Below are 25,867 nucleotides of genomic sequence, written 5' to 3'. Positions count from 1 at the left end.
GTTAGGGCTTGTCCCTGGGGTGTGGCTGGGCTCCAAGGCCAGGCTATGTTGATCTTGAATTGAGGATGGCTCTGCCAAGGTTGCTTTTGTGTTTGCTTCTTGATCGCTCATTGTGAAATGTGTTCGGTAGTAGTCATGAAGCAGATATTTGGCATACATTCTCATCCCAGCAAGGAGTGCATGCAATTGAAAATCGGCAGAGCCAAGCAGAGGGAGCCCAGGCTCCAGACCCATGTGGAGTCCTTGGAGACGTCCCACCTGGATGGCGGGAGCAGCCTCTCTGGGGCCTCTGAACGCTCTGCTGCCCCACGTCACCCCCTCACCCTGGCAGAGCCCGGCTTGCTCCGGGGACCCCACTTTCCTTTCACCGCTTCCAGGAGAGGCTGCTAATTTTCCATGTCCTCCAAGGTCTGTGCATTACCACTTGCAGACCAAAAGCTCTCTCCTGCCCAAGCACCAGTGTCTCTGAGGCTCCAGCTCCTCCACCCTCCATTCCATCATCCAGGGCCTCATAGTTCCTCATGGTGCCTCCTCACTTGCAGGCATGCTGACAGTGCAGCCTTAGCGCCTCGCGCTCTAGCCCTCCAGACACACTGCCTTCTGCTGGCCTCGGACACGCACTCCCGTGGCCACAAGCTGGATTCTAATGAGATGAAACTGTGCAACCTATAAAAGAATAAAATCAAACCATATATATATATATATGTATATACAGATGTGTGTATATATACACTTGTATATATACATACACTTGTATATATACACAAAAGTATATCTACATGTATACACACGTATATATGTGTATATATAGTATATATACAGTATATATAGTATATGTACAGTATATATACATATATAGTATATATACAGTATATATACATATATAGTATATATACAGTATACATACACAGACATGTGTATAATGTAGTGTATAAATAGTACATATATACACAGACATATATATGTGTATAATGTAGTATATATATACAGACTATATATGTGTATAAATACACATATATGTATAATGTATACACATGTGTATATATAATTGGTAAAATATAGATAAAATTAATCATTTAAACCATTTTTAAGTCTAAAGGCCAGTGGCATTTAAGTACATTTATAATGTTATGCAACAATTGCCACCATCCATCTCTGGAATTTTTCCATCTTCCCAAACTGAAACTCTGCACCCCTTAAACGCTAACTCCCAATTCTCCTCCCCCAGCTCCTGGCAATCCCTCTTCTATTTTCTGTCTCTGTGAGCCTGACTCCTCTGGGTACGTCATACGAGTGCAATCACATGGTATTTGTCTCTCCAGGGACTGGCTGGTTTAGCATAACGTTCTCAAGTTTCCCTCGTGTTGTGGCATGTGACAGGATTTCCTTCCTCTTTAAGGCTGAATCATATTCCATTGTGTGAATATACTCCATTTTGTTTATCTACTCCTCCACTGATGAATCGTTGGGTTTCCACTTTTCAGCTGTTGTGAATAAAGCTGCTATGAACAAAGTATCTATTTGAGCCCCTCCTTTCAATTCTTTTGGGTGTATACCCACAAGTGGAATTGCTGGATCACGTGGTAACTCTATGTTTAACTTTTGAGGAATTGCCAAACTATTTTTCTCAGCAACGGGCACCATTTTACACTCCCGCTAGTAATCCGCCAGGGTTCCAATTTCTCCACATCCTCGCCAGCACTTGCTATTTTCCATTTTGTTTGTTTGTGTTTAAATAATAGCCACCCTAATGGGTATAAAGTGATAGCTTATTATGGATTTGACTTGCATTTTGATTTGCATCTCCCTAATGATAGTGATGCCGAGCGCTTCTTTTCATGTGTTTATTGGCCGTTTGTGTGTCTTCTTTGGAGAAATGTCTATGCAAGTTCTTTGCCCATTTTTGAATTGGGTTGCTTGGATTTTTTGTGTTGCATTGTGGGAGTGCTCTATATATTTTTGGTTGGCAGTTTTTTCTCCCATTCCATGGGTTGCCCTTTCACTGTGTCTTTTGATGGACAACAGTTTTTAATCTTATTTAAGTCCAAGTGATCATTTTTTCTTCTGTCACTTGCACTTTTGTTGTCATTCCCAAGAAATCATTGCCAAAGCCAGTGTTGTGAAGCTTTTCTCCTATGTTTTCCTGTAGATTTTTTATAGTTTTAGCTTTAATATTTATGTTTCTGATCCATTTTGAGTTAATTTTTGTATATCATGTAAGGAAAGCGTTCAAATTTATTCTTCAGCGTATGAATATCCAGTTTTCTCGGCATTATTTGGTAAAAAGACTGCCCTATTTCCACTGAATGATTTGGTACCCTTGTTGCAAATCATTTGGCTGTGTGTGCAAGGGTTTATTTTGGGTCCACTCAGTCACCCGCTTCCTGCCTGCAAACCCTGTGCCCTCTGTGCTCTCTCTCCAGGGACTAACCCTGGGATCAATGGAGAAAAGTGTGTGTTTAAATAAATGACTCCTGCCTCATTTCTGACCCTGTGCTTTCTATGCACACACACAGAGACACACTCAGACACACAGAGACACACATACTAAGACACACAGATATGCACACACACTGACACAGATGTACACACACAGACACACAGACATATACACAAGATAGGCACACGCAAGCACACTCCCAGGAACACGTACTCACAGATGCGCACACGGACACGCACACACACACACACAAGCACACACACTCAGCAGATGTATCAGAGTGTTTTTCTGAATTTTAATTCAGAAAAGTGCACTGGAAGGAGCCTGGAAGGAGTTCTTACTGCACTAAAGTAGGAGGAGACTGGTGGCCAAGAGGAAGAAGTAGAAGGGAGGAAGTAGAAGTGACCTGTCTCTGCCCAGCTGCCCCCGGGCACTGCTCCTCTCGCCTCTCACAATGGGGCTGGCTGAGTTCAATCCTCGGGCATTGCAGACCTTAAGAATGCACGGAACATCTTTATGCTGGGAATCGGGAGGAAGATGGATCAGCCTTGCGGAAATCCTTGGAAGACAAGACAGCAGGTCCCTTCCTCGTGTTGGGGCGGCGAATATCCAAGTTACTGGTGGAGAATCGTATGGGTCTGCAGCAGCCTCAACTCTCGTCTCCTCAGAAAAAAGAATTTGACTGAGGGGCATAAGGCAGAAAAAAGAGACCAAGGCAAGTTTCAGAGCAGAGTGGATGTTTATTTAAAAGCTTTAGAGCAGGAAAGAAAGGAAAGTACACTTGGAAGAGATCCCAGCAGGCGACTTGGAAGCCAAGTGCTCCATTTAACCTTGATCCTGGGACTTTATACGCTAGCCCCTTTCCGGCATCTTGTGACCCTTTCCCTTCATTTTTCTCTTCGTGTGGGCTGCCTGCACGCGGTGCCCTCTTTATGCCTGGGAGGTGAGCACGTGCCGTGTGTTGACTAGAGTTGTACACCTGCTCGTCTGAGACTTTCTTACCTTTCCGGTGGAATGCCCCTGAAGGTCATGTCTCTTAATGCGCATGTCCAAGCTTACTCCCCAGATCCATGAGATTTTACTGGAAGCTTCTGACTCCCAATTTCAAGTGTTTTTATATACTGGGAAATTGCCTTTCCCTGGTGCCTGCAACCAATTATCACCTTAGTGTGACAGCTGTGGGCCACCAGGAAATTGCCTTTCCCTGGTGCTGTCTGCCGAGTCTCATTTTTAGAGAGGCAGTGTGGCAACTGCCAAACCATCACCTGATGGTCCCCTGACATTTCTGGTGGGCGGGTGTTGGGGAGCCCTCTCCTGCCTTGCTCGTGCCTGGCTAGCTACCTATTGTAACACTGGAAGACCTGGGGTACACGGGAGGAACTTGCAGAAGTTGGTCAGGGAAAGCTGCGGTTGATGGCAGGGCCAGGAAGGGGGCCCACCTTAGCAGCTCAGATTCCCTTTACACTCGAGCCCCCCTCCCTCCCCATGCGTGCTTCCTGTGTTATTGATCCTTCAGGTCTCAGCTCATTAAAAACAACAAGAACTAATGTTTATTAAGAGTATACTCTGTGCCGAGAACTATACACGCATTTCCTCTTTTAATCTTCAGAATAACCCTTGAGTTGGGCAACATCAACGTCATCATCACCTTCTTCTACTTTTTCATTTTTGAATGAAGAAATTGAGCTCAGCGGTGAATTTGCTTGCTTGAGATCATGTTGGTGGGAGGATTTGAGCCTGAGTCTGACTCCGATTCCAGGGCTCCATTCTTAACTTCCTCACTCTCTCATCCCTCCCAGACCATTTTGGCCAATCCGGGTTAGGGGTGCGGGTACCTCCCTCACTTCTGCCAAACCAGTGCTCTGCAGGTGGGGACCAAGGGGGCTGAGGAGGCTGACAGTCAGCCCTGTGCTCCCCTGGGGGCAGGGGTTGGGGGACACCTCTTCACTCCGAGAGTCCTACTTGTCAAGCTCTGGGTCCACTCAGAGGGGGTGCCTTTTCCTGATTTGCACAGAGGCACTGCATGGGCATCATGCTGTCTTGAAGGGATTGTCACTGGATTTGTAATCTCTCATTACTCCTCATTCTCTCTAAGGACTGCTAGCTCCTTAACAGCAGAGGCCGTGTTGTATTCAGGTTGGGCCTCCTGTCCCTAGCATCCAGAAGGCACTTCATGCCTAGTTGTTGAATGAGGAGTGGCCAATGAAGAAAGACATTAGCACCTGGGTGTAGGTGCCTCACCCCTGCCCCTGGGTGCAGTGCATGCTGACTCACACCTGCGCAAAGGCCCAAAGAGTTTCTGGTGTGGGGCCAGGGGCTTCACCCCTCAGAAGAAGGGCTGACATTTCACAGCTCCTTTTCTTGTTACCTGTTACCTGGAAACAAAATTTTAGATTTTCATGGACTGCCTTTACGCAACTTTGATCATGCAGAAAAGTGCTGCGAAAATGATAAAAACAGGAGTTAGCTCTGCTTACAACTGTAGAGCCCCTCATCTCATAAAAAATATGAATAGGCCCCTAGTATTAAAGCTTTTCTCTCCCCTAGCTATGGAAATCTGTTATTTAGCCTCTCCTGGCCTCAGTTTCCTTACCTCTGAAATGGGGATAATAATGTCCACCTCATAAATTTATCACAGGGGTTAGAGGAGGCAACCCATGGGAAGGGTGTAGGATAGGACCTGCTGCAAGTTAAGCCGCACAGTAGCTGCTAGCTCTGTGTGTGACTGTAACTTCATTATTATTACGGTGTGGAAGTCATGGACTTTGAATCCAAGTTGCTTACTTTTTGGACGAAATGGATGCAGCAAAAGAACAACAATCCATGCGTTTCAAAGTGGGTGAAGCAGACAAAAAAGTCGTGGTAGTAGAAGTGAGGATGGGAACACTGGGGCTCAACCTCAGCTGGGAAGGCATAGGGATGTGGGTTTAAGCTGGATCTGGAGGGATGGGTAGAAATTAGGTAGACTGAGGCAAGGGGAATTCCAAGTGCAAGACCAGGAAGGAAGAAGTATGAAGGGGATGGAAGAGAAATGTATTCTCCAACCTCTCAAGCTCATCAGTGGGTCTCAGCCTAAATGCCACTCCTCAAGCCTTTCCTGATCCCTCCGTCCAGACAGCCCCCTTGTTATATGCACTTACATTCTGGCACCAATGCTCTGACACCAGCTGGGTGGTCTGCAATTCAGTTCAATTCTGATACCATCTAAAGTTAGTGCAGAGCCCCCAAATTAAAGGGCTCAACCCCAATAAGACTGTACCCCTTTCAGATGACAGGTGCACTTTGGAGATCCCAGGCCAATTGCACTTCTATTTGACTTGGCTACAAATTCAGGGGTTCCCACAATCCCCAACTCAGTCTCAAAAATTCACTAGAGTGACTCACAGAAATCAGGAAAGCACTGTGCTTATAATTATAGTTTTATTACAAGTGATACTGATGAGGAACAGCCAAATAAAGATACATAGGATGGGGTGGAGAGGACACAGAGCACCCAAGCCCTCTCCCCATGGAATCCAGGTACTTCTTCCTCCCAGCACATTACTGTGTTTGTGACCACAGGACCAGCCCAAACTAGGCCTATTCTGTTGATAACAGGACGTCAAGTCACCTTGTAGGCATAACGGAGTGAAAACTTCAAGTCATGTAGGCCAGGGATGTGCAATAGAAAAAGGTTTGACCTTTAACAACACCTGGTACAAGGATTCCTCTCTGGGGAATCAAAAGACTGGGAAATGACTGGAACCTGAATGCTGGAACTCTTTCAAAAGGGATCTGTTGGCCCAGAAGATCTGGGGCTAAAATCCTTACTGTAAATGGTTTGTTTGAAGCTCTCCCATCAGACTCTGCCAAGTCAACATTCCTAAATCCTTTCTCTTGCCCTCTCAACCCTTCAAACTTGCCCCAGATCCCAAATCAGTGAGATAGATGTGAACTGCATCTCCTGTCTCCTTGCTGGCTGGTCTTGCAATAAAGCTTTTCTTCTCTCAAAAGCTAGTGCCATAGTATTGGCTTCTATGTGTGTCAAGCAGCAAGCCCATTTATTCAATACCATCTTCACCAACCAGAAAGTTCCAATGAGCTTTGGTGTCTAGAGTTTTTATTGGTGTTTCATTATATAAGCATGATAGATTGAACAATTGGCCACATAGTTGAACTCGATCTTGAGGCCTCCATTCCCTGGAAGTTGGGTAGCTGAAAGTGCAACCCTATAATCACATGGTTAGTCTTTCTGGTGGCCAGCCCCCATACTGAGGCTATGTAGAGGCCCACTGGGCATCACCTCATTAGCATCACAAAGACATTCCTACCATTCAGAAAACTCCAAGGGTTTTTGAAGCTGTGTACCAACTGAGGAGAAAGGCTATATATGTATTTTTAAATTATATTACAGTTCTTACAGCACTTTTCACATCTGAAATATATTGCTTTTACAGTTAAATATTTAATATGTATTTATCCAATAGACTATAAGCTTTAAGAAGAAAGGGACTTTGTTGTTTTTGCTCCACTGTAACCTTAGCATGTAGCTCAATTCTTGGCAAGTAGTATTTGCTTTGATTGATAGATGTGATTTGTATATATTCTACATATGAATAATGGGTGTAAGAGTTATATATATGAATAATGGGTGTAAGAGTTAAAGAAAGAGAAAAGAAACACGAAAAGCAGCTCAACAGTCAAACACAGGTTTATTTTGGAGAATAAACCTGAGAGGGGCATCTGGCTGATTTTGGTCAGGAGCGCTCTCTCTTACAGACTAGGAGTATTCACTGGATTTAGGGTGAAAGAGCTTATCACAGGCTTGGAATGTTTCTGTGTGGAGAAGTTTATTGTGAGGTTGGAATGTCTCTGGTTGGAGGAGAGGTTATCTTGGGGCTGACATCTCTCCGGCAGGAGGGGAGATTATCTCAGGGCTGGCATGTCTCTGGTCAGGGAGGGATTTATCTTAGGGTTGGAATGTTTCTGGTCAGAGATGTCATTTGTGGTTTATGGTCATGCTGACCTTAGCCATTAGGCTGATGCCTTTTGGATTTAGGTGGTTTTTGATCAAGGGCAACTTTAAAATGGTGGTGCTTGTCCAAGATGGTGAGGCTCCTGCTCTGTCAGTGGGGAAAATTAAAGACTGGAAAGGTATATTGGGACAGATTGTAGAAGGCCTTAAATGCTCTATGGTCTTAAATGTTTCCAGCATGTCTCTCACATCATCTCAGTAACTGCTGGGAAGGCACCACTGGGAAGATTTGTAGAATCAGGCCTGCTCTGGCTCCATGGAAGCTTCTCTGAAACATGAGTCTTATGAAGTCTGGGAAAAGGGCATGAGTGGAATGGATGACTCAACATTCAACTGCAGTCAGGCGGGGGGGGGGGGGGGTGTGAACTCAGTGCTAAGTTGAGGGAAAAGGGCCAAAAATACAAAATGTGGTAAGATTTGTCTCTCTCATGTTTAGCAGTCTGAGAAGTGCTTAAAATTTTTTTTTGTTAGAGTGCTGGTGCCCAGTAGATAGGGGAGTAGGAATACAAGCCCTAGTCCCTACTGAGCATCACTAGACCTGAGAAGGGAAAGAGGAGGGGCTCTGAAGGGAGGAATCCAGGCTCTCTAAAAGAAATTGATTAACACCTGAAAGGCTCAGTTCATGTTTCCATCATCCCCTGCTCATGGTCAAGTCAAAGAAAAAACTGATGTCTAGTCATGAAAACAGCAAAGCATGAGGTGGGAGGATGATTGCATCCTGTGTGGCAATGGGAGACGGAACAAATTCAGAGCACTCAATACTTCCCCTCTCTTTCTAGAGCAGAACGTAGGGGTTCTAAGTGTTCAGTACAGGTCTTGATTCTTTATTTTATCTGCTTCTGTGGCCCTGGCTTTGTTGTCTAGAAATAATCAAAGATCATAGAATATTCCATTTGGAAGAAACTTCAAGGCCGTTATTTGTAACCCCACTGAATTGCTAGTGCCGCTCAGGTCCAATCTCTGCAGGAAGTGGAATTCAAAGGAACATAAGCCCAGAGGAATAGTGAAGAACTGTGCTGCAGGCTTTTTTAAAAGTGAGGTCCTCATCCAAGGGGTTTGCATAGTGTGCCACCAAATAAGCATCTCAGAACCTCCTCTGGATGTTACTCTCCTCCGAAGTTCCATACCGGGCCTTGGGCAGCCCCTGCATCTCTCCCTCTTCCCCATCCCATGATTTCCCACTGCCTCCCTTCTCTCCTCATTCCCTTCTTGCTTCCCTTTCATCTCACCGCCTATCTCTCCCCTACTGGAGGGGACCGTCAGGGCTTTTGCTGCTGGCTTTGTGGCGGAAGCTCCCTGGGATGTGCAGGCCTTCAGTAGCACTGAAAGCTCTTCTCCAAGAAATTCTTATTCATTATTTCTGGTGAGCAAAACTCACCATCTGCGTATTCTCCAAGGCAGCTGTCCCCGTCCTGGGTGTGTGGCAGGTGCTGCCTAAACACTGGCTGGCTGCAGGGAAAGACTCTTTTTTTTCTTTCTTTTTTTTCTTTTTTTTTGCATAAGATTCCATTCCACAATCATCAGAAGCCTGTTTGCATTTCATGGGCCCATGAAATTACTTATTTTATTCCAGAGAAAAAAGACACGCCATTTCTGTGAAGCGAGGGTCTTCGTTTGAGTTTTCTTTTTGGTCCCTCTCTCCATCATGCGGGGAGGGTCCCTATTTTGCTGAGGTTAGAAGGAGCACCAACTATCTATAGGCATTTTTAAAATGTCTATAAATATACAAAACTAAAAAAAATTTTTAATGTAATATTCAATTTAGAGCAAGATATAAAATATTTGAACACTAAAATGGAAACAGTTACCTTACAATCTCTATCTGATCATCTATAATTGAGTAATGACTGATGAGTTGAATCACATTTTCTCAAAGTATCCTTTGGCCCCTTTTCCTTTCCCCAGGCTGGAAGAGCTCTTTCTAATCACTTAGCCTTCAGTGTTCCTAAATGCGCTCCTCCACTTTTCTTTCTCCCCTGGTTCCTTGCTCTCCCACTCCCCACCTGGCCTTTTGGAGATTGTAGGATTTGCGGAAGCTTCATCATGCATCTCCATTTTCACGTTCAGTTTTAACACCTCAAATGAGTCTTTTCAATCCCATAGCTCTTTCACTCATCCTGTATTAATGAGTGCTCTTCCCTTTATAACTCCTCACCGTTGTTCCCCAGCTGGAGGAAGGAGCCGTCCCTCTGCCTGGGCAGCTAGCTGCAGGAGGAGCCCACAGCCACAGTGCATCCTCCCACCAGCAGCCTAAACCCCCATGGTTAGCTTCACACTACCAGAAGTTTCCTCACAACCACAAACTCTGCCTCCCTTAAAAAAATGACTTTGAAATTGATGCATAATTGTTGCATGTATTCATGGGATACATGAGGTTTTTTTGATACATGCATACAGTGTGTAATGATCAAATCAGGGTAATTGGAATATTCATCACCTCAAACATTTATCACGTTTGTGCTGGGAACATTGGGTACAAAATACAGTTAGACAAAAGGAATAGATTCTAGGGTTTGATAGCACAGTAGGGTGACTATAGTTAACAAGAATTTATGGTACAGTTGACCTTTGGACAACGTGGGAGTAGTGGGAGGGCCAACCCCCTCGTGCAGTTGAAAATCTGTGAATAACTTTTGACTTCCCTGAAAATTAACTACCAATAGCCTACTGTTCACAAGAAGTTCTACTGATAATGTAAATAGTCAATTAACACATATTTCATCTATGTATTATGTACTGTATTCTTACAATAAAGTGAGCTAGAAAAAAGAAAATGTTATTAAGAAAATGATAAGGGTGGGGCACAGTGACTCATGACTTTAATCCCAGCACCTTAGGAAGCTGGGGTGGGAGGATCACTTGAGACTAAGAGTTTAAGGCCAGCCTGGGCAACATAGCAAGACCCAAACTCTACAAAAATTAAAATAAATTAGCTGGGTGTGGTGGCATGCACCTGTAGTTCTAGCTACCTGAGAGGCTGAGGTGAGAGGATCACTTGAGGCTGGGAGTTTGAAGCTGCAGTGAGCTATGATCACACCACTGCACTTGAGCCTGGGCAACAGAGTAAGACCCTGCTTCTAAAACAAAGAAAATCATATGGAAGAAAAAATATATTGACTATTTATTAAGAGGAAATGGACTATCAGAAAGGTCTTGACCTTTGTCGTCTTCACATTGAGTACAATAAGGAGGAGGTGGACAAGGAGGAGTGGGTCTTGCTGTCTCAGGGGTGGCTGAGGTGGAATAAGATCTACTTACAAGTGGACCTTCACAGCTCAACACTTGTTCAAGGGCCAACTCTATATTTCAAAATAGCTAGAAGACAAGATTTAGAATGTTCCCAACATAAAAAAAAACTTTTCAGTTTGCAATAATTTTAGACTTACATAAAAGTTTTAAAAATATTTCTTAGAATTCCTGTACACCCTTCACCCAGACTCCCCTAACATTAATGTCTCTGTACCCAGAGTTCAGGGACCAAAACTATGAAATTAGCACTGATACAATACTAAACTATAGTTTTTTTCATATTCTCCCAGTTTTCCAGCTAATGCCTTTTTTTTTTCTGGTCCAGGATCCAATCCAAGATTTCACCTTGCACTTGGCCTTGCCTCCTTGGTCTCCTCCAGCCTCAGATGGCTCTTCAGTCTTTCCTTGTTTCTTATAACCTTGGCGATTTTGAAGAATTGTAGGTTTTCCCCTCAATTTGAGTTCATCTTTTGGTTTCATTATTTTGAGGTTATGCATTTCTGAAAAGAACATCATAGAAGCAACGCACTCTCCTCAGTCCATCATATCCAAGGGCACGTGACATCAATATGCCTCATTACTGGTATTAACTTTGCCAACGTGGTTAAGGTCAGGTCTGCTGGGCTTCTCCATTCTAAAGTTTGTATCTTTCTCTTTGTAATTAATAATAATCGAGGGCGGGGGTAGATACTTTGAGACTATGCAAATATCCCATTTACCCTGAAACTTTGGCTCAATTTTGTTGATATCCATCAGCAGATCATGTCTGCAACAATTACTGTGGTGTTCTAAGAGTGATTTTCAGCGGCAGCTGAAGGATGGTGAGTCAGAGTCACAATGTTCCAGATCCAGGGCCTTGTGCAGAAGCTGGATATAGAGGGGATGAAATGGAAGGTGTGTGAGGATGTGATCTCCTCCATACGGAACTTCCTCATCTACGTGGCCCTGCTGCAAATCATTCCTTTTATCTTAAAGAAATTGCACAGCATATGAAGATTGAGTATCACGTGTGAATGTATAATATGCAGAACCTGGTTACAGTTTCCACAACTCTTTGCAAGCAAATAGGCCCAGAAAACTGTAAGAGACTCTTTAATGGTTGGGTATAAAAATTCTGCTTGTTAAGAACAAGTTTGGCTCAGCTAAGCTTGTTCTTAGCCAAAATATAAAACTACAGCTAAAATATAAAACTATTTGAGAGGTATGAAAAGACATCTTGTGGTCAGGGTGTGCCATTATGCTTGTGACATTTGGCCTCTGTAAATGTTGGTATAATTGTAAATAATGTCAAACTCCATTTTCTAGCATGTATTAATAATTAAGGGAACTATGTCTGAAATGGCACTGTTTTGTCAGTCATTTCTGTTTACCTTTTTACTTCTGTACGAAGTGTATTTATGGAGTCCCTTACAATTAGTCATGTTTTATGGAAGTCAGCACACAACCACAATGCTATTTAAACACAGGATTATTAGTCTATGTTTTGTTTTTGTTTTTGTTTTTTTTTACAGAGTCTCACTCTGTTGCCCAGGCTGGAGTGCAGTGGCGTGATCTCAGATCTCAGCTCACTGGAACCTCCGCCTCCTGGGTTCAAGCAATTCTTCCACCTCAGCCTCCTGAGTAGCTGGGACTACAGGCGTGCACCACCACGCCCGGCTAATTTTTGTATTTTTAGTAGAGACAGGGTTTCATCATGTTGGCCAGGATGGTCTCAATCTCCAGAACTTGTGATCCACACCCCTTGGCCTCCCAAAGTGCTGGGATTACAGGCGTGAGCCACCACTCCTGGCTTAGTCTAGGTTTTTAATGAATGTACCAATTAAGAAAAAAGAAAACACACAAAGAGTGTTTTTCTGTTTCCTTTATTCTTTCTAATTGACTAATTGGAATTCTGTAAGGAAGAGCTGTCTCTTCTTTCTCTAATATTTATTCCTTTAATTATGTATTTATCAGTATAGGTTCCTGGATATTGACTTTATTCTGTGGGTTATAATTTTGTTGCTCAAATTGTTTCCTCTTTGGTCATTGGTTGCTCCCTGAAGGAGTTCCAGTGTCCTTTTGAGAAGTGTCATCCTTTTTTGAGCATTTCCTTATTTTTTGACATTTCAAGACACTCCAGGCACTTTTTATTGTATATTCCCTGCCCCAGCTCTGGAATCAGCCACTTCTCCATGGATTCTTGGTTCTTTTATTGAAGAGTGGTATTTTGAAACCAAGATCTGGGCACTAGATGTGTTCGTTGCTACAGAGGTGTCAATGCTTTCAGGCCATTTAAGCAAACACAGCTAGAAGTAAATGCATGTATACTAATCCATACATATTCACATTGATATTCATCCCTCTATTTATATTTATATTTAAAAAGTGTGAGTTCATACTGATACCTTCATAAATCCAACACCATAGGGTTTATTCTAGCCTTTTCCCTTTCTTTTCTTGTAATCTTTTAAAAGTTATTATTGTGGGCTGAGCACGGAGGCTCATGCCTGTAATCCCAGCACTTTGAGAGGCCGAGGTAGGCAGATCACGAGGTCAGGAAATCAAAACCATCCTGGCTAACACGGTGAAACCCTGTCTATACTAAAAATACAAAAAATTGGCTGGGTGTGGTGGCACGCACCTGTGGTCCCAGCAACTCGGGAGGCTGAGGCAGGAGAATCGCTTGAACCCGGGTGGGGGAGGTTGCAGTGAGCCAAGGTCGCACCACTGCACTCCAGCCTGGGCAACTGAGCAAGACTTCATTAAAAAAAAAAAAAAAAATTATTGTTGTTATAACTGAGCCATGTTGTCTCTTCTTCTGTTCGGAAGTTTAGCTTTGTGTTGTATTAGTAAAATATACACCCAGTCATTTCCTTTGTAAACATCAAATTATTTCTATGTTCTCCTTTTAAAAGCTTGGAGTTATGAAAGTATAAAATTAAAGTTCATTAAGCACGTAAACTTTAAGATACATTTTAAGAAGCATAAAATACAGAGTTTCTGAGGGGTTTCTTCACAATATCTTCAGCGTATATTTGCCCCTAAAATCAATTTTTACAAAAATAATAAAGAGAACAGGAAAAATAGCCTAATATAACATATTGATTGTGTCCTTCTCTGATCTGTTCTCACTCCTAAGCTACCAACAGCGGCAGCCCTAAAAAGTAATTTGAGGAGATTCTTAAGTTCCCCTTATGTCCTCTGAAAAGCAACCCAGATAAACATGAGCTCTAAGTAAAAACATTGTTCTTGGGATTTAAACTCAAGATGACAGAATAAACTGCTGCAGGGAGCCTCTCTCCTGACCCCATAGATTTATTCTTTTTTTTTTTTTTTTTTGAGACAGAGTCTTGCTCTGTTGCCCAGGCTGGAGTGCAGTGGTGCGATCTTGGCTCAGGGCAAGCTCTGCCTCCTGGATTCCCGCCATTCTCCTGCCTCAGCTTCCCAAGTAGCTGGGACTACAGGCGCCCGCCCCCAAGCCCGGCTAATTTTTTGTATTTCTTTTAGTAGAGACAGGGTTTCACCGTGTTAGCCAGGATGGTCTCCCTCGATCTCCTGACCTTATGATCCGCCCACCTTGGCCTCCTAAAGTGCTGGGATTACAGGCATGAGCCGCCATGCCCGGCCCCATAGATTTATTCTTAAAACAGGTTTAGGGGCTGAAAGTAAGTAAAAAAGCTGCCAGGTACCAGAAAAAAAGTAGAAAATCTACTTCACTGAGTGAGAGGCAAAATTGTATGGCACATAAATGTAACTAAACTGGAAATACATTATAGGAGCTGGGGTTGTGATGTTACGGATTAGGGTCAAAGTTTTAGGAACTCCTGAAACTAGGCTATTCCATGATACCTGGAGCCACAAAACAATGTAATTTTGTATATGAATTGAGACTAGGAAAACTCTGAATATGACCTGTGATACAATCAGGAAGCGGGTCTCTGGCCCTGGGCTGTTGGTGAAAATTAAATCAATTGTTAGAAACTGGAAGCCATAACTTCTGCTGATTGTTGATATGTGGCTAGAATTCTTAACACTACCTATACAGGGTCAAGATCTCTAACAGAAAACGATTCCAGTTCTGGAACAGTTTCAGAGGCAGTGGGGAAACATTCCCATAGGAAGCCCTTAGCAACTCAGGGTACCTGTGAGACCTTTGCAAAAGGTATTCCTATTGAAGATGAGCTCACAGACAAAAATTACAAGGCAGATAAGGAAGTAATATCAAACACTGGTACAACAATGTTAACTAACTGCACAATAAATGGGAGAAAAATACAGAAAGAGGCCGGGCGCGGTGGCTCAAGCCTGTAATCCCAGCACTTTGGGAGGCCGAGACGGGCGGATCACGAGGTCAGGAGATCGAGACCATCCTGGCTAACACGGTGAAACCCCGTCTCTACTAAAAAAACACAAAAAACTAGCCGGGCGAGGTGGCGGGCGCCTGTAGTCCCAGCTACACAGGAGGCTGAGGCAGGAGAATGGCGTAAACCCGGGAGGCGGAGCTTGCAGTGAGCTGAGATCCGGCCACTGCACTCCAGCCCCAGCGACAGAGCGAGACTCCGTCTCAAAAAAAAAAAAAAAAAAAAAAAAAAAAAAAAAAAAGAAAAATATAGAAAGAACAATGGATAGCAGAGCAATCAGAAAATAACTTTTAAACAAAGGAAGAAATAGATTATAATAGAACATAAAAAGGAAAAGAACATTGGACTTAAAAATTAGACAAATAGAAATTCTAGAAAGAGAAATTGTGGTCACTGAAACAATAATTTTTCACAGGTTGAACAATAGCTTACACGAAACTGAAGAGAAAATTGATTAACTGGAAGGTATAGTTGAAGAAATCATCCAAAACAGAACACATTTGTGATAAGAGATATAAAATACAGAAATAAAAATAAAAGATGTGGAGGATAGAAAGAGAAGACCCAGTATTAATCTATGAGAATTCTAGAAGGGGAAAAGAGAGATAAATAGGAGGAGCGAGGGTCGAGTAGAAAATAGCTGAGATTCTAGAACTCAGGACAGGACTCCTTATATCAAAAGCTGTGCCAAATTTCAAGGGAAACAAACTAACAAGCAGAATAACACAGATGAAGTTACGGAAAGCCAAGGAAAAAAAAATCTTAAAACTTACTGAAGAAAAAACTAGTGAAATAAATTTTTGAAGAAAGTCACAATCAGGCTCCTCATTAGCAATTACAAATGTCAGAAAGCAACACAATGGTATCTTCAAAGGGATAAGAAAGATAATTGAAAACTTAAACTTTTGTAACCAGCAAGTCCATCATTCAAGAGGGAGGGTAAATTAATACATTTCAAATGAATAAAATCTAAGAGATTTGACTACTCTCTGAATTCTTGCTCAAAGAACTACTAAAGGATATACTTTATCAAGAAAAGACATGAATCCACAAAACAGTCTGCTGGTAGATTCACATAAAATTGGCTCTTAAACTTTTAATCATAACTCACTCTGGAGGGAAAGTTTAAAACATGATGAAACTTTAATACTTAATAACACATGGAAGGGGAGGGATGGAAGGGGCTTAGATGTCCTTGCCTTTTTGAGAAGTAAGACAAACATATTTATTAACTTGTTGCTTTATTTAAAATATAAATTTATGAATACGTCAAAAATGTCATAACTACAAAAAGAATGGAGACTAAATATTTAACCTCAAAAATTATAGAAGAAAAGAAGACAATACAATAGAAGGAAGGAAAAAAGAACAAAAGGATAAGAGGAAAAAGTCATGGTAAATTGAAAACAAAAAAGTAGGTGGTAGAATGAATCAAAAAATAATAGTCATTCAATAAATGTAAATAGATTAAACTCATCTATTTCTAAATAAAGACTCTGAAATTGGATGAAAAAGAAAGTTGAGCCAATTGATGTTTGCAAGAAACACACCAAAAATTTAATAATCCAGAAAGACCACTACTAATTCAAAGAAAAATGACATAGCAAAATTAATATGAAAAATTAGAATAGACAAAAAGCAGTAATAGGATAAAGGAAGTTATTAATTAATGATCACAGCAACTCTCCAACAGAAGATGTGAAAGTGGTGAATCTGTATACCTTTGAAACACAGCCTTAAGTATAAAAACAAAAATGGACCCAATTACACAGGGGAAATGACAAACTCACAATGATAGCAGGAAATTTTAATGAACATGCCAGACACTGTTAGTTGCCTTCTTTTTTCACTTGCTACCAGAACATCATTCTCAGGGGATGGGGAAGTCACTTGCTCTAGGAAGGCCTTGAGTTGGCATTTAGAAGAAGTTCCTACCTCGAACTTCTAAGGCACATTTTTCTTTGTTTCCCTAAAAATGTGTTTTACATGGACTGTGTTGATTTTTTCCCTTCCTTCTTATATAAAATTAACAAGCAAAGAAAGAGCACTTGGAGGTCTGTTTTGAGATTTCTGACGTTTTCCACAGGCACAATGTCCTTATTTGGGAGCCTCAAAATAACAGGCTAACATTGCTGAAAGCAGCTTTGGGAAGAGGGCAGGTGTCTGAGAGGCTGAGAGGCCAACTGAGCAACTTTTTAGCTGAAACCACGGGCCACACCAGGAACAAACCACTGAACCAAATTGATTCAGGACACCTGCTCTGGACCCAGTTTCTTCTCCTCACCCCTAACTCTGCCCAGCACCTCCCACTTCCTCTCTGTTCCCCATCCCATCCCAGATTTGTATTTAAATGTCTGCATAATGCATGTGCTCTGCGTGTTTTGAAGTACTTTCTATCAAGTCCCTCATTTTTAAAATGTTTCTTTTAAATGAAGCTATGCATCACCTCTTTTTGAGGCTCTCTTTGGCTTTTCTTGCACAATTTTAAATTGACCAGGCCTACTTGCAAAAATAAAGACACTTTTTCTGCTCTTTGTTCTAAGTCTCCTTAATTTTGCTTCTCACATGGCATTTGTGCTTCAGGGAAATTTACCTCTGAGCTGTTGCCATGGTAACCAGGGGTCTGCCTTAGTGAAACAAAGCTGTGACATGTAAATAAATGGGAATCAGTGCAATGTATAGCAACTTTATTCACTCCATGTCTTACCGGCAATTTATTATATTAAAAGCCACCATGATATTTTAATGTCCTTCACAGGTTTAATCAAATTAAATTTCCATTCATACAGAATACACCCTGAAATCAGGTACTATGGCTAAGTGAATCCATCGGTTCATTGTTATCTGTTGTGTTAGCTAGCTCCCAAGAGGAACAGGCTAACACATCCTGTCTTCCTACCCAGGTAAGCCATTCACCCCTTATGCAATTCCCTTCTTCATTTTACTGGGGTTGGTCTTTGTGATCAATGGAATACAGCACGAGGAATGGAATGCCACTTCCGACACTAGGTTATGAAAGACCGTGGCTTCCGTCTCTCTCATATCACACACTTTGGGGAAGCCAGATGCTATTGTATGAGGACACTGAGGCAGTCAATGGAAAGGTTCATGGAGAAAAGAATTAAAGTCTCTGGCTAACAACCAGTGAAGACCTGAGGCCTGCCAACAATGATGCTGCCTGCAGCAGGTTGCCCAGCAGTTGGGCCTTCAGATGTGACTGCAGCCCTGGCTGACATCGTGACTTCAACCTCATGAGAGGCCTGGAGCCAGAACTACCCAATAAACTGCTCCTGGATTCCTGACTCACAGAAACTATGAGATAACAAATGCTTGTTTATTTAAGCTGCAAAGTTCTGGGGTACTTTGTTTTGCAGCAATATATACCATTTTAAATTACAAAAACATAAAGATATCACAAAACATACTTATCACCAAAGGTAAATTTAAAGTAATTTGATCTTTCTTTTGTAACTTTCAGGGTTGTACGCATTGATCTTTGGAGGTCCCAAAGGCTGAAGAATGTGTGCAAACAAATTCAACGTGGAAATGATGATTTAAAACAAAAAACAAACCTGTAACCAAACAAAATTTGTTCTATTTGGATGCTTTTAATTCTGCAGATGTGTTATCTCAAGGTTGATAAGAGCTTCAGAAGCCATTTAGACCAACCCTCACCTTCACCCTGAACAGTCATACCTGCTGTACTTGCTGATCCAGGCAAGGTCCTGGGTCCTTCATAAAGACATAATGAGAAGCTTTGTCTTCTAGAAACCCAAATACACTATGTCCATGTCCCCATCCACCCCAATCTATCAGTTTAGTAATATTACCCAAAAAGTGTCTGAGGTCAGTCCAGCCTCCCTTGTTCTTGGGTGAATGGGCGTTGGCCACCTGTGATGTCCTCTTCCCTTCTAAGCGTTCACAGATGGCTCATCTGGTTATCAGTATCAATGCTTTCCCAGGATGCACATGGAGCCCACTGGGTCATCATCTGTGGTATCTGCATTGTTTCCATGATTCAATGTGAGCTTCATGTCTGTCTACCTCCAGTCTTCTGGTTCCTCTCCACCTTCGTTTCTGAAAGAAACTGCATCAATTAATGGGCAAAATAACCAGCTAACATCATAATGACAGGATCAAATTCACACATAACAATATTAACCTTAAATGTAAATGGGCTAAATACCCCAATTAAAAGACACAGACTGGCAAATTGGATAAAGAGTCAAGACCCATCAGGGTGCTGTGTTCAGGAGACCCATCCACATGCAGAGACACACATAGGCTCAAAATAAAGGGATGGAGGAAGATCTACCAAGCAAATGGAAAGCAAAAAAAAAAAAAAAAAGTAGGGGTTGCAATTCTAGTCTCTGATAAAACAGATTTTAAACGAACAAAGATCAAAAGAGATGAAGAAGACCATTACATAATGGTAAAGGGATCAATTCAACAAGAAGCGCTAACTATCCTAAATAGATATGCATCCAATACAGGAGCACACAGATTCATAAAGCAAGTCCTTAGAGACCTACAAAGAGACTTAGACTCCCATACAATAATAATGGGAGACTTTAACACCCCACTGTCAATATTAGATCAACAAGACAGAAGGTTAACAAGGGTACCCAGGACCTGAACTCTGCTCTGCAACAAGCAGACCTAATAGACATCTATGGAACTCTCCACCCCAAATCAACAGAATATACATTCTTCTCAGCATCACATCACACTTATTCTAAAACTGACCACATAATTGGAAGTAAAGCACTCCTCAGCAAATGTAAAAGAACAGAAATCACAACAAACTGTCTCTCAGACCACAGTGCAATCAAATTAGAACTCAGGATTAAGAAATTCACTCAAAACTGCACAACTACATGGAAACTGAACAACCTGCTCCTGAATGACTACTGGGTAAGTAACCAAATGAAGGCAGAAATAAAGATATTCTTTGAAACCAATGAGAACAACGACACAACGTACCAGAATCTCTGGGACACATTTAAAGCAGTGGTTAGAGGGAAATTCATAGCACTAAACGACCACAAGAGAAAGCAGGAAAGATCTAAAATCTACACCCTAACATCATAATTAAAAGAACTAGAGAAGCAAGAGAAAACAAATTCAAAAGCTAACAGAAGGCAAGAAATAACTAAGATCAGAGCAGAACTGAAAGAGAGACACAAAAACCTTTCAAAAAATCAATGAATTCAGGAGCTGGTTTTTGAAAAGATCAACAAAATTGATAGACCACTAGCAAGACTAATAAAGAAGAAAAGGGAGAAGAATCAAACAGACACAATAAAAAATGATAAAGGGGATATCACCACCGATCCCACAGAAATACAAACTACTGTCAGAGAATACTATAAACACCTCTATGCAAATAAACTAGAAAACCTAGGAAGAAATGGATAAATTCCTGGACACATATACCCTCCCAAGAATAAACTAGGAAGAAGTTGAATACCTGAATAGACCAACAATAGGCTCTGAAATTGAGGCAATAATTAATAGCCTACCAACCAAAAAAAGTCTAGGACCAGACGGATTCACAGCCGAATTCTACCAGAGGTACAAAGAGGAGCTGGTACCATTCCTTCTGAAACTATTCCAATCAATAGAAAAAGAGGGAATCCTCCCTAACTCATTTTCTGAGGCCAAAATAATCCTGATAACAAAGCCTGGCAGAGACACAACAACAACAAAAAAAGAGAATTTTAGACCAATATCCCTGACGAATATTGATGTGAAAATCCTCAATAAAATACTGGCAAAGAGAATCCAGCAGCACATCAAAAAGCTTATCCACCGCAGACAAATCAGCTTCATCCCTGGGATGCAAGGCTGGTTCAACATATGCAAATCAATAAATGTAATCCATCACATAAACAGAACTAATGACAAAAACCACATGATTATCTCAATAGATGCAGAAAAGGCCTTCAACAAAATTCAACAGCCCTTCATGCTAAAAACTCTCAATAAACTAGGTATTGATGGAACATATCTCAAAATAATAAGAGTCATTTATGACAAACCTACAGCCAATATCACACTGAATGGGAAAAAACTGGAGCATTCCCTTTGAAAACCAGCACAAGACAAGAATGCCCTCTTTTACCACTCCTATTCAACATAGTGTTGGAAGTTCTGGCCAGGGCAATCAGGCAGAAGAAAGAAATAAAGGGTATTCAATTAGGAAAAGAGGAAGTCAAATTGTCCCTGTTTGCAGATGACATGATTGTATATTTAGAAAACCCCACCATCTCAGCCCAAAATCTCCTTAAGCTGATAAGCAACTTCAGCAAAGTCTCAGGATACAAAATCAATGTACAAAAATCACAAGCCTTCCTATACACCATTAACAGACAAACAGAGAGTCAAATCATAAGTGAACTCCCATTCATAATTGCTACAAAGAGAATAAAATACCTAGGAATTCAGCTTACAAGGGATGTGAAGGACCTCTTCAAGGAGAACTACAAACCACTGCTCAGTGAAATAAAAGAGGACACAAAGAAATGGAAGAATATTCCATGCTCATGAATAGGAAGAATCATTATCGTGAAAATGGCCATACTGCCCAAAGTAATGTATAGATTCAATGCCATCCCCATCAAGCTACCAATGACTTTCTTCACAGAATTGGAAAAAACTACTTTAAAGTTCATATGGAACCAAAAGAGAGCCCACAATCCCAAGACAATCCTAAGCCAAAAGAACAAAGCTGGAGGCATCACGCTACCTGACTTTGAACTATACTACAAGGCTACAGTAAGCAAAACAGCATGGTACTGGTACCAAAACAGATATATAGACCAATGAAACAGAACAAAGGCCTCAGAAATAACACCACACATCTACAACCATCTGATCTTTGACAAACCTGACAAAAACAAGAAATGGGGAAACAATTCCCTATTTAATAAATGGTGCTGGGAAAACTGGCTAGCCATATGTAGAAAGCTGAAACTGGATCCCTTCCTTATACCTTATAAAAAATTAATTCAAGATGGATTAAAGACTTAAATATTAGACCTAAAACCATAAAAACCCTAGAAGAAAACCTAGGCAATACCATTCAGGACATAGGCATTAGACTTCATGACTAAAACACCAAAAGCGATGGCAACAAAAGCCAAAATAGACAAATGGGATCTAATTAAACTGAAGAGTTTCTGCACGGCAAAAGAAACTACCATCAGAGTGAACAGGCAACCTACAGAATGGGAGAAAATTTTTGCAATGTACCCATCTGACAAAGGGTTAATATCCAGAATCTACAAAGAACTCAAACAAATTTACAAGAAAAAAACAAACAACCCCATCAAAAAGTGGGCAAAGGATATGAAGAGACACTTCGCAAAAGAAGACATCTATGCAGCCAACAGACACATGAAAAAATGCTCATCATCACTGATCATCAGAGAAATGCAAATCCAAACCACAATGAGATACCATCTCATGCCAGTTAGAATGGCGATCATTAAAAAGTCAGGAAACAAGAGATGCTGGAGAGGATGTGGAGAAATAGGAACGCTTTTACACTGTTGGTGGGAATGTAAATTAGTTCAATTATTATGGAGACAGTGTGGCGATTCCTCAAGGATCTAGAACTAGAATTACCCTTTGACCCAGCCATCCCATTACTGGGTATATACCCAAAGCATTATAAATCTTGCTACTATAAAGACACATGCACATGTATGTTTATTGTGGCACTATTCACAATAGCAAAGACTTGGAACCAACCCAAATGTCCATCAATGATAGACTGGATTAAGAAAATGTGGCACATATACACCACAGAATACTATGCAGCCATAAAAAAGGATGAGTTAATGTTCTTTGCAGGGACATGGATGAAGCTGGAAACCATCATTCTCAGCAAACTATCACAAGGACAGAAAACTAAGCACCGCATGTTCTCACTCATAGGTGGGAATTGAACAATGAGATCACTTGGACACAGGGTGGGGAACATTACACACGGGGGCCTGTCGGGGGGTAGGGGGCTGGGGGAGGGATAGCATTAGGAGAAATACCTAATGTAAATGATGAGTTGATGGATACAGCAAACCAACATGGCACATGTATACCTATGTATCAAACCTGCACATTGTGCACATGTACCCTGGAACTTAAAGTATAATAAAAAAAAGAAAAAAGAAAAAAGAAAAATCCTATAATGTATGTAGAGCACTCAGCAGCATCTGACACACGGCAAGGCTGTAATAAACTGCAGCAGATATCATCATGGAATTACTAGCTCTTGCAAGAATCCCCACCCTCCACCCTCACCCAGGGCTGGATTGTGTCACTCAATGGCTGTGCCTACTGTGTAGATCTGGGGCATGCAGCACACACCTGCATCCCACCCAGCTCCTGATATTTCACCACTGCCTGAATTTCCTGCTGTTGTGCTGTATTCCACAAGATTGGCCTTTCCAGCACCAAGGACTTTCCTGGACCACATTCGAGCTGGCCCTATCTTGTGCACTGTCATTTGGAAGGCAGGGTGCCCTCACAGAGCTACCTCTGTATCTGGGCTGTTTTTCCCTGCACCCTACACTGACTGCACAAACCAATTTGGCTGTCTTCAGCTGCAAATAATAGAAAAGCCAAGGCAAAATCTCTTCCTTAGCTCATACAACCAGAAATCTGGCAGTAAAGCAGGCTTGCAGACTTCCAGTGGGTCAATGATGTCCTTAAGAACTGTGTTCCTCCCTGTTTCTCTTTGGATGTCCTCAGTGTCAGTCCAAGCTCAGGCTGGTGTGTCCCCCTTGTAGGTATTGACTGGCAGCTGGTGGCATTCCTAGCTACATGTTGGCTCACCTTCAATGGGAGAATGTCTTTCCTCCAACCATAGAACAAGGATCTTCTCTTCGTCTGCCTGGGACATTTGGTTACTCTCTCACTTCTGACCAGTATCTGTTGCAATGGGAATCCTATTTATGAACTGCCTTAGGCCTGGATTCCTGAACCCAACACTGGAAAGGGGGATTCGTTAACCACCGTTATCCTGGTTTATTCAAAGTCCCCCAACTCGGGGAGGCAAAGTCAGTTCCCCACACTGCACTGATGCTGTCCAGTGAGGGCAGAGGGGAATGGATGCAAGAGAGTCACCTACAAAGGCCACTCCCTCCCATGCAGCCAGGACCCCAGCATACTGTGTTCTGGGTGCTGTGCCAGCCACTACAAAATCCCAAATGGCAATTGTTAGATTTAACTGAAAATCCATATGTGTGGAAATTTTTATATTACCCATGGAGGAAGGGTGAAATTTTTCCCAAATATGCTTATTCCTTTCTGCCAGACTTTTCAAAGAAGAGTCTTTTATGGACTGTCTCCTCTTTCTCCCCATACTCATACATTTCTATACCCTGGCCTCTGAAAAGCGACTGGTATTTAAAACACTTCTCTAAAGCTGACCTTAGGTCACCAATAAAGTCTTAATTGCTCAATCCAACATCCTGTTCCTTTCTTCTGGCCCAGTGGTTCTCAACCTTGGTTGCACACTAGAATTGCCTAGGCAGCTTTTAAAAGTTCAGATGCCAAGCTGTACCCAGAAAAATTCAATTGATTTACAATCTCTGGGAGGATTGATTATTATTTAATCCTTTCCAGGTGACATCCATGTCAGCTGAGGAGGAGCACCACCGACTGGCCTAGACATTCCCTCTGTAGCATCCAGGGTGTGACTTCATCCTTTTTTGCTTGGGACTGTTCAAGTTTTAACATTCAATGTGTTGCATTCCAAAAACCCCTCAGCCCTGAGTCCACCCAGACAGCTGGTTGCTCAAAGTAGCACCTGCCCCAGTGGTTCTCCACCCTGATTTCAAATTAGAATCACTTAAGAAGCTTTAAAAAACTACTAGTGATAAAGCACTATCCCCAAGAGATAGATTCAGTTAGTCTAGTCTGGGCCCAAGCACCAGTTATTTTTCTAAGCCTCCTACATGATTTTAATTTAATAGACAACCAGGGTGAAGAGGCATTCATTTGCACCAGCTGTTCTCAAAATGAGGCCCCCCGAACCAGCAGCAGCATCTTCACCTGGAAACTTGTTAGAAACGCGGATTCTCAGGCCTCACCCCAGACCTGCTGAGTCAGAAACTCTGGGGGGTGGGGCCCAGCCATCTGCATTTTCAAGAGTCCTCCTTTAGGTGAGTCTAATGCATGCTCAAGGGTGAGAACCACTGACAGTGCAGACCTGGCTCATCTTTCAGCACATTCTGACTTTGTTTGAATGGTTGTTTACATTATCAGTCCATCTTATGTACAATTTAAATGCCCTGCTGCGAGCACAGATCATTCGTGTACTGTTCCTGACTCCTAGTACAGGCCCTGGCCCTGATTAGGCCCCAATTTGGAATGGGTGTTTGTTTAAATGGTTGCCTTTCAGTCGAGTCACACTTTGCTAGAATGGAGCTCCAGCCCTGAAACTGCTCCTCTGGCTGGCCTGACAATCTAACACTAGCTCTCCACCAGCAATTGTGCTGCCCATCAAGCACCATGAGGGGAACCTCAGGGGGTAAAATCTGGAGTCAAGGGTTTATAGCACTGATGTTACCAGTACAGAGTTGGGAACAAAGGACTGACTGAGATCACTTTGCTGCTCTGCCAGTTATCTGGCAATTCCTTAAGCTTCCTGTCCATTAGTGTCTTGATCTGAAAGGAAGGGAATAATAATAATAATAATAATAATAATTGCTTCTTAACAGTTGTTGTGGACCAAAATAAAGTAATACATATAACACCTCATCTTTTGGGGCCAGCTTATCTCTGGGCCTCTGGAATGCCTTCACACTCTCCCTACAT

At 42.0% G+C, this 25,867-nt stretch overlaps 4 protein-coding genes across 14 annotated transcripts in view; 2 read left to right on the top strand and 2 right to left on the bottom strand.

Annotated features, from left to right (window-relative positions):
• Window positions 1-25,867, top strand: part of LOC126952529 (tubulin beta-2A chain) — a 759,189-nt gene that overhangs the window by 200,077 nt on the left and 533,245 nt on the right. Inside the window, exon 1 of one of the 10 annotated variants that reach the window (XM_050787219.1) lies at window positions 11,378-11,387. The exons of the other annotated variants lie outside the window; for them this stretch is intronic. The gene's annotated coding sequence lies outside the window, so the exon portion shown is untranslated. Of the gene's footprint in view, window positions 1-11,377; window positions 11,388-25,867 lie in introns of those variants that run through there. 10 annotated transcript variants of the gene reach the window in all.
• PRPF4B (pre-mRNA processing factor 4B) overlaps window positions 1-25,867 on the bottom strand; it is a 908,191-nt gene that overhangs the window by 372,797 nt on the left and 509,527 nt on the right. The gene's annotated exons all lie outside the window — the stretch shown is intronic.
• FAM50B (family with sequence similarity 50 member B) overlaps window positions 1-25,867 on the bottom strand; it is a 667,415-nt gene that overhangs the window by 145,216 nt on the left and 496,332 nt on the right. The gene's annotated exons all lie outside the window — the stretch shown is intronic.
• LOC126952548 (mitochondrial import receptor subunit TOM5 homolog) lies at window positions 11,541-11,696 on the top strand. Its single transcript, XM_050787290.1, has one exon. The coding sequence runs from the start codon at window positions 11,541-11,543 to the stop codon at window positions 11,694-11,696; it is 156 nt and encodes a 51-aa protein (XP_050643247.1).

Source organism: Macaca thibetana, chromosome 4, assembly GCF_024542745.1.
Source record: "Macaca thibetana thibetana isolate TM-01 chromosome 4, ASM2454274v1, whole genome shotgun sequence".
Lineage (NCBI taxonomy): Eukaryota > Metazoa > Chordata > Mammalia > Primates > Cercopithecidae > Macaca > Macaca thibetana.
The sequence above is the reverse complement of the archived record's forward strand: the minus strand, read 5'-3'. Positions and strand labels throughout refer to the sequence as shown.